General features: G+C 50.3%; 1 protein-coding gene across 3 annotated transcripts in view; it reads left to right on the forward strand.

Moving 5' to 3' along the window:
* The window catches only part of LOC107833789 (uncharacterized), a 25,355-nt gene extending 14,331 nt beyond the window's left edge, over positions 1–11,024 (forward strand). Inside the window, exons 3-6 of one of the 3 annotated variants that reach the window (XM_016663897.1) lie at positions 8,185–8,323; positions 9,446–9,694; positions 9,768–10,777; positions 10,856–11,024. In XM_016663897.1, the coding sequence (XP_016519383.1) occupies positions 8,252–8,323; positions 9,446–9,694; positions 9,768–10,238 (792 nt within the window). In that variant the 5' untranslated portion in view covers positions 8,185–8,251 and the 3' untranslated portion in view covers positions 10,239–10,777; positions 10,856–11,024. Of the gene's footprint in view, positions 1–8,184; positions 8,324–8,472; positions 8,533–9,067; positions 9,315–9,445; positions 9,695–9,767; positions 10,778–10,855 lie in introns of those variants that run through there. The other 2 variants (XM_016663899.1, XR_001659553.1) reach the window with 2 other exon arrangements.
* Positions 11,025–12,932: the final 1,908 nt, after the last annotated feature.

Consider the following 12,932-nt stretch of genomic DNA (forward strand, 5'->3'; position numbering starts at 1 on the left):
ACACGTGCTTTCAAATGGTTCTTAACCCCTTAACTGATGGAACCAAAATCACCAAACATGGCTGAAATTAAATCAGCTGCTGTTCTTGAACAATTAGGAGTACATGCAAAAGCTTGGTCTCTTTATGAAGAAGACAAGCTAAATTTTCCATGTTTGCAGTCAAAAGTACTTTGACTGTAAGTGGTTTGTAGCTATTACGTTTGAAACACAAAAAAATTGAAAAATTTTGCTTCAAAATTTTTTTTCATTTTTATTTCTTGTAAATACACTGAGTTTTGAATGTACGGACTGGAAAATACAATAAATCTGTTGAATAATGTATTCTGTTTGTGGATTTCAAGAATTATCAAAATAGCACAAGAAATGTCATTTTGGACATTTATTTATGAGGATGTACAGGTGTTATCCAAGTGTGCCATCCGGAGCTTCCATCCGGCATCTCCAAAATGGCACACTTGAACATCCTATCAGTGGGGCTCATGCCCCTGGTAAGGCAGGGTTCATAGAACCAGAACCTTTATACAGTACAAGTCCTGTTCCACCAAATGCCAGGACCGTTCCAGCTTATCGCTGGACCCTCCCCGGGATTCGGATACCTGGGGAGTTGTCAAAAATACCCCTGCCTGGTTCTCCGGAACCGGGGTCGGTCCCTGGACCTCCACTGGACTGCCCCCAGTCCTGGAGAACCGGGGGGTGGGGGGTTGAGGGGGGGGGCTTATGGAGATTCTTTACCCGGGATCGGGGCACCAGAACCCAGGCAGAAGCTCAGACATTCGGCGGAACCCCCGGACATCTCCTTATGGCCAGGGACTTTGTTGAAACGGCACAAGTTCCGTTCTGCCAAATGGCTGAACCGTTCCAGCTTATGGACATTTGGCAGTCCCTGGACGTCTCCTTATGTCTCGTGCCCTTGGTAAGGCAGCCATTTGGAAGCACTACCCCATGATTCTGTATGTCCGTCCGTGCCCGGTTCAAAAGGAACCGGGGTGACCCACGCACAGAGGTTCTACGGAACCGGGACTGCTCACAGAGGTTCTGTTTGGGTTGTGTACCGCAAAAAGCACCACGGGTACTTCTTCAACAGCGCTATACGCCAATCGTTTTTNTTAATAATTGAAGTGTAAAGAGTTTTTGTTGCTATAACGGTCCCTGTTTGGTAAGCAGTAAGACTAATTATTTGTTTGTATGTGCACTTGTGTATGTACAGACTATTCACATTTTATGACACTTCAGGTGAAGATGCATAGAAGAGCTGGAAATTAGTGTGTTTTTATTGCAACAGGATCATCTCACACAGACAATTTTAGGAGAAAAAGACCCCAACCGTGTGTGTGTGTGAACCAGGTTTTTATATCCCTTAAGGGAACCTATTTCTGTCTACATTGTGGGGTTGTGGGGACCATTGCTCCTTGTGGGCATAGAAACGGGTTTAATAAGCAACTTTACCGTGGAATGGCTCAGTTAATGTAACTTAGAAAGCACAAACTTCCGAATTCAACCGTCTGAAAGCATGTGTTGAGAGCAAACCACGTGGTAGCAAGCTACCCTGGATCTAACACGTGCTTTCAAATGGTTCTTAACCCCTTAACTGATGGAACCAAAATCACCAAACATGGCTGAAATTAAATCAGCTGCTGTTCTTGAACAATTTGGAGTACATGCAAAAGCTTGGTCTCTTTATGAAGAAAAGCTAAATTTTCCATTTTTGCAGTCAAAAATACTCTAACTGTAAGTGGTTTGTAGCTATTATGTTTGAAACAAAAAAAATGAAGAATTTTGCTTACATTTTTTTTTCATTTTTATTTCTTGTAAATACACATTGAGTTTTGAATGTACGGACTGGAAAATACAATAAATCTGTTGAATAATGTATTTTGCTCGTGGATTTCAAGAATTATCAAAATAGCACAACAAATAAATGTCATTTTGGACATTTATTTATGAGGATGTACAGGTGTTATCCAAGTGTGCCATCCGGAGTTTCCATCCGGCATCTCCAAAATGGCACACTTGAACAACATCCTATCAGTGGGGAGGATTGACGGACTATGTCTGCGAGTGTGATCGGGCCCGAAAAAGTCGGGGGCGGGCGGTATCCGGGTAGGTGGGGGAGGGTCCTCTGAAGCGGGGAGGGTCCTCTGAAGCAGGAAGGAGCACGCTTGCCATACGAGGGCATTCGGTTGTGGAGTTATAGGCCCGCCATAAGGGACCTTACAGGGGTGCTGCAGGATGTCTTTGCTGGCTGGGGGGTAGGGTTGGGTTTTCAGTCCTCGGAGGTCCCACAGCCACAGGGTAAGGCGGGGTCCCGGTAACCGAACCCCGGGTACGGAACCTCCATGAGCGGTCCCGGTTCTGTGGAACCGGGTCCGGACATACGGAATCATGGGGTGGTGCTTCCGAATGGCCTCGGCTTGTTGAGCCGCGGTGTGCTCGGGTGTAAGGCCCCTTGACATAAGGTGGTGTAAGCCAATGCTTCCAAATGTCTGCCTTACCAGGGGCACAAGACATAAGGAGATGTCCAGGGATTCCGCCGAATGTCCGGTGCCCTGACCCCGGGCGCGGGTGCCAGCCATAAGCTGGAACGGTCCAGCCATTTGGCGGAAGGGGGACTTGTGTAGTATCAACAAAGTCCCCGGCCATGAGGAGACGTCCAGGGGTTCTGCCAAATGGCTGAGCCCCTGCCGGGGTCCGGGTGCCCCAATCCCGGGCAGGGGTTCCAGCCATAAGCTGGAACGGGTCCAGCCATTTGGCGGAACGGGGACTCGTGCCGTTTCAAAGTCCCCGGACATATAAATAGACTTCCAGACCAGACCTGCTTGGTGTGTCTGGATGAAACATTAAAAACATTCAGATTTGTTAAAAAGTGGCTCCAGTCATCTTGTGATATGCAATCTCTCTCCAACCAACCAGTCCTGCCGCCGCTGGATGGCGGCGGCCACCCACCCCGCCGCCATCCCGCAGCAGGACCCGGTGCTGGAAAATGGCTGCACCGGGCTAACTAGCCTCGCTAGCTCTTTTATACAATGTGGAAAAAAGAATTGGCTCCAGCAGTGACTTGATTATTCTTGTGATATACAACAACGCAATTTCCGACCAGTTACAGGTGGACTGCACCGACCACCTGCTGAAGCAGAGGTACCTGTTGTGCTTTTGTTGTACACATGGATCCCTGTAGTTTAGCGGTTTTCATTGCGAGCTCTTCGCCAAAGTCGTCATGGGATTTGAACCCAGTCACGTGGCTGCAATCCATTGCAAGTGGGGCACCTTGAACCACTGCACTACTGGAGCCACGTGGTAAAAAACGATTGGCGTATAGCGCTGTTGAAGAAGTACCCGTGGTGCTTTTTGCGGTACACAACCCAAACAGAACCTCTGTGAGCAGTCCCGGTTCCATAGAACATCTGTGCGTGGGTCACCCTGGTTCCTTTTGAACCGGGCCCGGACGGACATACGGAATCATGGGTTGATGCTTCCAAATGGCTGCCTTACCAGGGGCACAAGACATAAGGAGACATCCAGGGACTCTGCCAAATGTCCATAAGCTGGAACGGTTCAGCCATTTGGCGGAACGGAATTTGTGCCGTTTCAACAACGTCCCCGGCCATAAGGAGATGTCCAGGTGTTCCGCCGAATGTCTGAGCTTCTGCCCGGGTTCTGGTGCCCCGATCCCGGGTAAAGAATCTCCAGAAGCCACCCCCCCACCCCCCGGTTCTCCAGGACTGGGGCCGGTCCAGTGGAGGTCCAGGGACTGACCCTGGTTCCGGCAGGGGTATTTTTGACAACTCCCCAGGTGTCCGAATCCCGGGGAGGGTCCAGCCATAAGCTGGAACGGTCCTGCCATTTGGTGGAACAGGACTTGTGCTGTATAAAGGTTCTGGTTCTATGAACCCTGCCTTACCAGGGGCGTGAGCCATAAGGAGATGTCCAGGGGCTCCACCGAATGTCCAGGCCCCTGCTGGGGTCCAGGTGCCCCGTCCCGGGCAGGGGTTCCAGCCATAGGCTGGAACAGTCCAGCCATTTGGCGGAACGGGACTTGTGCCGTTTCAACAAAGTCCCCGGCCATAAGGAGATGTCCAGGGACTCTGCCAAATGGCCGGGCCCCTGCCTGAGTCCGGTGCCCCGATCCTGGGCAGGGGTTCCACATGTGATACTTACCCTTTATTTTGTAGTTTTATTTAACTTTATTTCGTTTTTCATCCACAGACATACAGAGAAAATGGCACCGCCAAAATCATTGGCAGAGTGCCCCCTCTGCTTCTACAAGTTTAGATTCTTGGGGAAGCACCTGCTGGCAAAGCACTTTGTCAAAAACCTGGATGAAAGAAAGATCCTCCTGTACACCGTGCAGCTGCTCCAGGACCTCCCCAAGACCCACCCGAACCCTCCTGGACGTCCTCCTTGGACGTCCAGCCTGAGGAGGAGGACGCAAGGGAGGAGGTGTCCTGCAGCTCACCGCAGGTGGCCGGCGGCAACTGCAAGGTCCTGGAGGCCGACCTCCTCAAGCTCCAGAGGAGGTTCCGCATCCAGGCCAAGACCTTAAAGAAGAAGCGGAATAGGGTCAAGAACCTGGAGCAGGTATGTAAAATTCATTCCCACAGTCAATGACCTACCTTACCAACCTGTTTTCCTTTTCGGCAGGACTGACTTCTGGCCGCGAGTTCTCCTCCTGCTGCCATTTCGCAGCTGGACTTCCGGCAGGTGGGGAGTCTGCCATTTGCGAGCAGCCGGGCCTGCTGCTTGCAAATGGAAGCCTCCCACCTGCCGGAGTCCCACAGCCAGCCCTGCTGCGGGATGTCCGCAATCCCGCAGCAGGGCTGGCTGCTCGAAAATGGCAGCACCTAAAAATGCTTTTTTAATGAATTAATTAATTTATTGTTTGTCCCATCTTCAGCAGCAGGCTGCGGGTGTCTCTGGCCTCTCCCCGCCTGCCACCCACCAAGAGACCTCTTCAGAGGAGGAGGAGCAGGAGGACCTCCCGCCCAACTAGGAGGCCAGGAGCACCAGAGGTCGTGGGGTCCTGGCTCCATTTCGCAACCTCCCGCCGGCCATCGGTGAGTCACGTCCGTCTGTCCATCCCTGCTTGCCAAAATCTTACCTTACCTGAATCCATTTTTTTTGGCTTCTCAAATGTCTTTTATGCAGTCCAGTACATGGAGTCCTATTGGGACTATTTGAAGGGCTCCACCGGTGGGAGGAAGCAAGTGGAGAACCAGCAATCAAAGCTGGCCAGGATCCACCACTTCCTGAGCTTCCTGGCCAATGGCGTGAGGTGGTCCGCGGCGTGGACAGTCCTCGAACGTCCAGAGAATCTACGAGTAAGGTCCTCTCCTATGTACGTCGGCGAATGTCTTTTGGCGTTCTCTCGTTGAACTCGTACCATTCTTTTTCCCGGAGCAGAAGGCCAGAACATCTGCGGAAGCAGAGGAAGGCGGTAACTACGGTCAAATTATACCTCGTAAACATCATGGAGTTCGTGGGTTTCTTCGAGGAGACTCCCCCGCCCACCTCCCGGGTTTCCAAGAGGACCATAGTGGCTGTCCACCGAGCGTTATCATCATCCGTCTCCGGTCTCGGGAGACGGGTGGCGATGCGTCAGATCCAGGTCAAGAGGGCCAAGCTGCGGCACCTGGTCCCAAAGCGCCACCTCTGCACTTGCCAGGCCAGGTGCAGGGAGGAGATCCCCCGCGTCCTCGGTGAGACTTTTGTCACCTCGACTGTATNCGTGCCCTTGGTAAGGCAGCCATTTGGAAGCACTACCCCATGATTCTGTATGTCCGTCCGTGCCCGGTTCAAAAGGAACCGGGGTGACCCACGCACAGAGGTTCTACGGAACCGGGACTGCTCACAGAGGTTCTGTTTGGGTTGTGTACCGCAAAAAGCACCACGGGTACTTCTTCAACAGCGCTATACGCCAATCGTTTTTTACCACGTGGCTCCAGTAGTGCAGTGGTTCAAGGTGCCCCACTTGCAATGGATTGCAGCCACGTGACTGGGTTCGAATCCCAGGACGACTTTGGCAAAGAGCTCGCAATGAAAACCGCTGAACTACAGGGATCCATGTGTACAACAAAAGCACAACAGGTACCTCTGCTTCAGCAGGTGGTCGGTGCAGTCCACCCGTAACTGGTCAGAGATTGCATTGTTGTATATCACAAGAATAATCGAGCCACTGCTGGAGCCAATTCTTTTTTCCACATTGTATAAAAGAGCTAGAGAGGCTAGCTAGCCCGGTACAGCCATTTTCCAGCACGTGTAGCACAAAACACGTGGTAGTGGGTCCACATGTGATACTTACCCTTTATTTTGTAGTTTTATTTAACTTTATTTCATTTTTCATCCACAGACATACAGAGAAAATGGCACCGCCAAAATCATTAGCAGAGTGCCCCCTCTGCTTCTACAAGTTTAGATACTTGGGGAAGCACCTGCTGGCAAAGCACTTTGTCAAAAACCTGGATGAAAGAAAGATCCTCCTGAACTACGGTTCAAGGAGGGTCAACATCTGCGGGCTCACCTGCCTCATCCAGGGATGCGGGTACGCCCGTTCTCGGTTAGACACCCATCTATCCGAGATGGGCCATCCCGAGATGGAGGCGGGTGAGCTCGCCAAAATGGTGGAGGAGGTCAAGAAGAAGTACACTGTGCAGCTGCTCCAGGACCTCCCCAAGACCCACCCGAACCCTCCTGGACGTCCTCCTTGGACGTCCAGCCCGAGGAGGAGGACGCGAGTGAGGGGGTGTCCTGCAGCTTGCCGCCGGCCACCGGCGGCAACTGCAAGGTCCTGGAGGCTGACCTCCTCGAGCTCCAGAGGAGGTTCCGCATCCAGGCCAAGACTCTAAAGAAGAAGCGGAATAGGGTCAAGAACCTGGAGCAGGTATGTAAAATTCATTCCCACAGTCAATGACCTACCTTACCTACCTGTGTTTTCCTTTCCGGCAGGACTGACTTCCGGCTGCGAGTTCTCCTCCTGCTGCCATTTCGCAGCTGGACTTCCGGCAGGCGGGGAGTCTGCCATTTGCGAGCAGCCGGTCCTGCTGCGGGATGGTGGACATCCTGCAGCAGGGCCTGCTGCTCACAAATGGAAGCCTCCCCGCCTGCCGGAGTCTCGCAGCCAGCCCTGCTGCGGGATGTCCGCCATCCCGCAGCAGGGCCGGCTGCTCGAAAATGACAGCACCTAAAAATGCTTTTTTAATTAATTAATTTATTTTTTGTCTTGTCTTCAGCAGCAGCAGCAGGCTGCGGGTGTCTCTGGCCTCCCCCCGCCCGCAACCCGCCAAGAGACCTCTTCGGAGGAGCAGGAGGACCTCCTGCCCAACCAGGAGGCCAGGAGCACCAGAGGTCGTGGGTTCCTGGGGTCCTGGCTCCATTTCGCAACCTCCCGCCGGCCATCGGTGAGTCACGTCCGTCCGTCCGTCCCTGCTTGGCAAAATCTTACCTTACCTTACCTGAATCCATTTTTTTTTGCTTCTCAAATGTATTTTATGCAGTCCAGTACATGGAGTCCTATTGGGACTATTTGAAGGGCTCCACCGGCGGGAGGAAGCAGGTGGAGAACCAGCAATCAAAGCTGGCCAGGATCCACCACTTCCTGAGCTTCCTGGCCAACGGCGGGAGGTGGTCCGTGGCGTGGACGGTCCTCGAGAACGTCCGGAGAATCTACGAGTAAGGCCCTCTCCGATGTACGTCGGCGAATGTTTTTTGGCGTCCTCTCGTTGAACTCGTACCATTCTTTTTCCTGGAGCAGATGGCCAGAACATCTACGGAAGCAGAGGAAGGCGGTAACCACGGTCAAATTATACCTCGTAAACATCATGGAGGTCGTGGATTTCTTCAAGGAGACTCCCCCACCCACCTCCTGGGTTTCCAAGAGGACCATAGTGGCCGTCCACCGAGCGTTATCGTCATCCGTCTCCGGTCTCGGGAGACGGGTGGCGATGCATCAGATCCAGGTCAAGAGGGCCAAGCTGCGGCACCTGGTCCCAAAGCGCCACCTCCGCACTTGCCGGGCCAGGGAGGAGATCCCCCGCGTCCTCGGTGAGTGAGACTTTTGTCACCTCGACTGTATGTGTGTGTGTGTCTCGCCTCGTTCCTGTGTCCAGGCCTTTGAATGGGTTTCCTTTAATTGTTTTTTTTCCTCCTCTTTTCAGACGAGCTGGAGGAGGACTCCTCCGGGGATTTGATGAGGTTTTTTGCGCTCCTCTCCCTCTACATCTCCTGTGTCTACGGACACAGGACCGGCGTCCTCCAGAATATGACTGTTCTGGAGATCGCTGAGGCCAGGAGCTCGAGGGATGAGGAGCAAGACGAGGGCTTCCTCATCAATGTAAGTCGAAGGATGCAGAGTTCCTGCTGCCATCTGGGATCATCACTCACTGCTGCGGGATGGTGGCCATCTCGCAGCAGCAAGTCCTGCTGTGGAATGGCAGACAGGAACCAAACCCTTCCTCTCTCTCTCTCCCTCCCTCCCAAAAGGTGAAGGACCATAAGACCAACCGAGCCTTCGGCTCTGCAAAGGTCTACCTCACCCCGGAGTTCGGGTGGCTAGAGCAGTGGCTCGACATTCGCGCCGGGCTGGAGCCAGAGATGGACCTTGTCATCTTCACAGACGGCAACAGGACAACAAGCTCCTGTTGCCAATCCAAAAGGCCTGGCCCGACTTGGGCTTGCCCGGCACCCCCACCGTGACTGACATAAGGACGTCGATAGCCACCTACGTAAATGATCATCTAACATTTTGAAAACGGGACATAACAAGGAAATGTTGAAAACTTTCCTTTATTTCCGAAGACGAGGGATCACCTCCCGGTGGATGAGCGGGGGGTGATAAGTGGCATTATGTGCCACAACATCTCCACTGCAGAGAAATATTACGCAGTGGACAGGGCGTGCCGCCAGCGTGCCGCCAGCTTGCCGCGATACGCAGAACCTTCGACGCCCTGACAGACCCCGGCACAAGATGGGAGTCCTCCTCGGGCAAAAAGGTGGGTTTTCACGTGTCCTCGACTTACCTGCGTCACTTACCTGCCTCCTCGAAGCCATCCGGCANTGTGTGTGTGTGTGTGTGTGTGTGTGTGTGTGTGTGTGTGTCTCGCCTCGTTCCTGTGTCCAGGCCTTTGAATGGGTTTCCTTTAATTTTTTTTCCTCCTCTTTTCAGACGAGCTGGAGGAGGACTCCTCCGGGGATTTGATGAGGTTTTTTGCGCTCCCCTCCCTCTACATCTCCTGTGTCTATGCACAAAGGACCAGCGTCCTCCAGAATATGACTGTTCTGGAGGTCGCCGAGGCCAGGAGCAAGACGAGGGCTTCCTCATCAATGTAAGTCGAAGGATGCAGAGTTCCTGCTGCCATCTGGGATCATCACTCGCTGCTGCGGGAGCGAGTCCTGCCGTGGAATGGCAGGCAGGAATCAAACCCCTCTCTCTCTCTGTCTCACTCCCTCCCAAAAGATGAAGGACCATAAGACCAACCGAGCCTTCGGCTCTGCGAAGGTCTACCTCACCCCGGAGGAGTTCGGGTGGCTAGAGCGGTGGCTCGACATCCACACCGGGCTGGAGCCAGAGATGGACCTTGTCATCTTCACAGACGGCAACAGGAGGTTCAACAAGCTCCTGTTGCCTATCCAGAAGGCCTGGTCCGACTTGGGCTTGCCCGGCGCCCCCACCGTGACTGACATAAGGACATCGATAGCCACCTATGTAAGTGATCATCTAACATTTTGAAAACGGGACGTAACAAGGAAATGTTGAAAACTTTCCTTTATTTCCGAAGGCAAGGGATCACCTCCCGGCGGATGAGCGGAGGGTGATAAGTGGCATTATGTGCCACGACATCTCCACTGCGGAGGAATATGCAGTGGACAGGTCGTGCCGCCAGCTCGCCATGATACGCAGAACCTTCGACACCCTGACAGACCCCGGCACAAGATGGGAGTCCTCCTCGGGCAAAAAGGTGGGTTTTCACGTGTCCTCGACTTACCTGCGTCACTTACCTGCCTCCTCGAAGCCATCCGGCAATCTTAATAAATTATGGATCCGGCAGAAGCATAAGGCGGATGTCCTGTTCCGTAGAAGACTGCAGTTATTCCAAGTCAAGGCTGGACTGTCATCTGGAGCAGAGCTGGATGCTGGAAAAATACAGGAGCTGTTGAAAGATCTAAAGAGGTGCTATACCCTTGGACCAGCTGAAGGTACTGAGGGCCACCAACCCTCAGCCTCCAATGATGTTGAGCCTGGACGTTGATATAGAGCACGATGTCTTGTAAGTGGCCACTGCATGCAATTCTCCGTCCAACTGCTCCAACTGTGACACCCTCTCTAACACCCTCTCCAAGCTCCAATCTGAGCTGAAGGATGTTTGGAGAAAATACAGGATCCAAGCAACACTGCTAAAAAGAACCAAGAAGCGATTGGAGCAGGCATGTAAAATTCATTACCATATTCAATTACCTACCTGTGTCCCTGCCATACGGCATTATGTGTTTGACATAAAGGAGCTAAGGTCAATGCTCCCAAGAGTCATTGACCTCTGTGGTACTCCTTGGCTCCTCCAGATCCAGGAAGGCGTTTTAGAAGGCTAAACCTTACCTTTTCACCTTCAACAGGCCCTCAAAAAGGCGCCTTCCCCAGTCTCCCCTCCACCCCCAGAACCAGAGCTCTGCCAAGAGCCAGAGGAAAATGAGTTGTCACCAGAGGAAGAAACCTCGAACACGCAAACCGCCCCACCCACACCCACAATGCTGTCAGTACTACAGCAGTACAGGCAGTTTCCAGCTCTCACGTGTGAGTAATGTCAGTGCTTCCTACATTTTAAAATTTTTATAAACCGTATATGGTACTATTGAGTCCTTTTTTATTCAGTGCAATGCATCGAGGGGTACTAGGACCACCTCAAGGGCTCCTGTGGAGGAAAGAAGCACATTGAAAATCAAAAGTCGAAGGTGGGCCGCATCATGCAGTTCCTCACCTTCGTGGTGAACAACCGGAACATCACAGGAAACTGGAGCATCCTGACAAATATTCATAGGATATAACAGTAAGTGTCTCTCTAATGCATGTTAGCTATTATTTGTGTTTTCTTGTTGAAGTTATACCATTTTTTTTAGCAGGTGGCCAGAATATCTCTTAAAAATAGGAAAGGCGGTGACCACCATTAAACTGTACATCGTCAACCCCAAAGATCCTAAAGAACGACGGCTGTGGTTGTCTGTTAAGAAACAAAGGAAACCATGCCCATAATAACAAAGTGATTAAAGAGGGAAAAGGAATGCTCATACCCCGGCAACAATGCACTGAATCTGCAAAAGCTGGTGATTACTTGCATTGCATCAGGGTGACCAGAAGATGCACCACTGAAGTTGAACAAAGCAATGATCTGCCCTCAGCCAAAGGTACGAATATTTATAAGTGGAAAGAAAATTAGATTGTAGATTTCTGTTAAATAGAAATCGCATATATTCTTCTGACATTGGTTTGGTTTAACAGAGAGGTCAGATGATGTGGTACCAGCGGACATGGAAGTCTCTGGCAACTCCAACACAACTAATGGTAGTTTCTATTCCTCCTTGGGCATTATAAATGGGCAGTAGCTTTAAAAATGTTGCGAGACACATCTTTCAAACTGAAGAATTTACTTGACTGCTAATTTTTATCATAAAAACAAAATTATAACCACAGGATCTAATCTCCTATTAACTGAATCTTCCTCCTGCAAGCTAGGCTTGAAAACCTGTAAACTTTAGTTATTTTGTACAGGCATTTAGTGCTCATTGAATATTTCACATTATCAGGTGTAAACATATTTCCAATATTTCCTTATTTTTTTATTGAAATAAACAAATGGGGAAAATAATGAAGATTTCACAGCACTGTCTGTGTGGTGTTAAAATGAGGTTTCCTTGTTTTATAATCTCATGAGGACCACATAATGTCACTACATATAAAACTTTAGAATAGTTTAATTTTCATTTGACTGCATGTCCTCAAGCTAAAGTTTGGTTTTATTTCTTCTCCCCCTTCTTCTCTATTAATGTCACCTTGAATTGTCTTCAAACAGTAAACTAACTAGAATCAAAGGTTGCTTGAGTGGTTATCTTAATCTTTCTGTTTAACTGCACCTATAAAATCTTTCCAAAACCTATTAGTTAGGAGAACTCATCACGCCCTGCGAGTTTTCCCAGGTTGGACTCTGACAAAGGGAAATTTGGGCTTCATCTATTAGAGAGCCCCATTTATGTTGATGTTGGCTCACCGAGTCTTTAGCCACCATCATGTCACTCAAAACCTTCCTTTTGGTGAAGTCCCTTTGAAATGGCTGATATTTTAAACAAATGTTTTTTGAACATCCCCCTGACTTTTAATCCTTTATTCTTGTTAAGTATTTTGCACGATTAATTTTCTCCTGTACCTGCTGATGCTTTTATAAGTGCTGGTGAGATTCATGTGTTCACTCATTACCAGTTGTCAGCTTCAACAGTGACAGCTATTGAAGCTGACAACTGACCCTTAACTACAGCTGTGGTAAAGAAATGTTTTCATAATAGCTTTATGACTTGTCCTGTCATACAAAACTGAAATCTTTTTTTCATTGAAGAACACTTAAGTTCCCCTAGTCATTTTTCAGGCCCATCACAAAGGAAGAGACTGAAGTGGAGCCAAGAAGAAATCCAGGCCGTGGAGAGAAAACGCTCACGAAGTGCATTGAATCCTCACCAGTAGCCCTTAAGGACAAGACATGGGAAGGGGTTAAATTCTACGTGAAAAATCATGTAGACGTACTTAAACTAGACTTTCAAAATAAGGTAAGCGTTGACATTTTTGTTACTGTGAATGAAAACAGATCATTTGTCATTTGGAGTTTCTGCCAGTTTTGAGGTTTTGGGACAGCTGCGGTCAAGTTTTGTAAGGCAAGTACGTATACTGTATATTCATGTTTATG

The sequence above is a fragment of the Poecilia formosa genome, unplaced genomic scaffold (genome assembly GCF_000485575.1).
Source record: "Poecilia formosa unplaced genomic scaffold, Poecilia_formosa-5.1.2 Scaffold454, whole genome shotgun sequence".
Taxonomy (NCBI): domain Eukaryota; kingdom Metazoa; phylum Chordata; class Actinopteri; order Cyprinodontiformes; family Poeciliidae; genus Poecilia; species Poecilia formosa.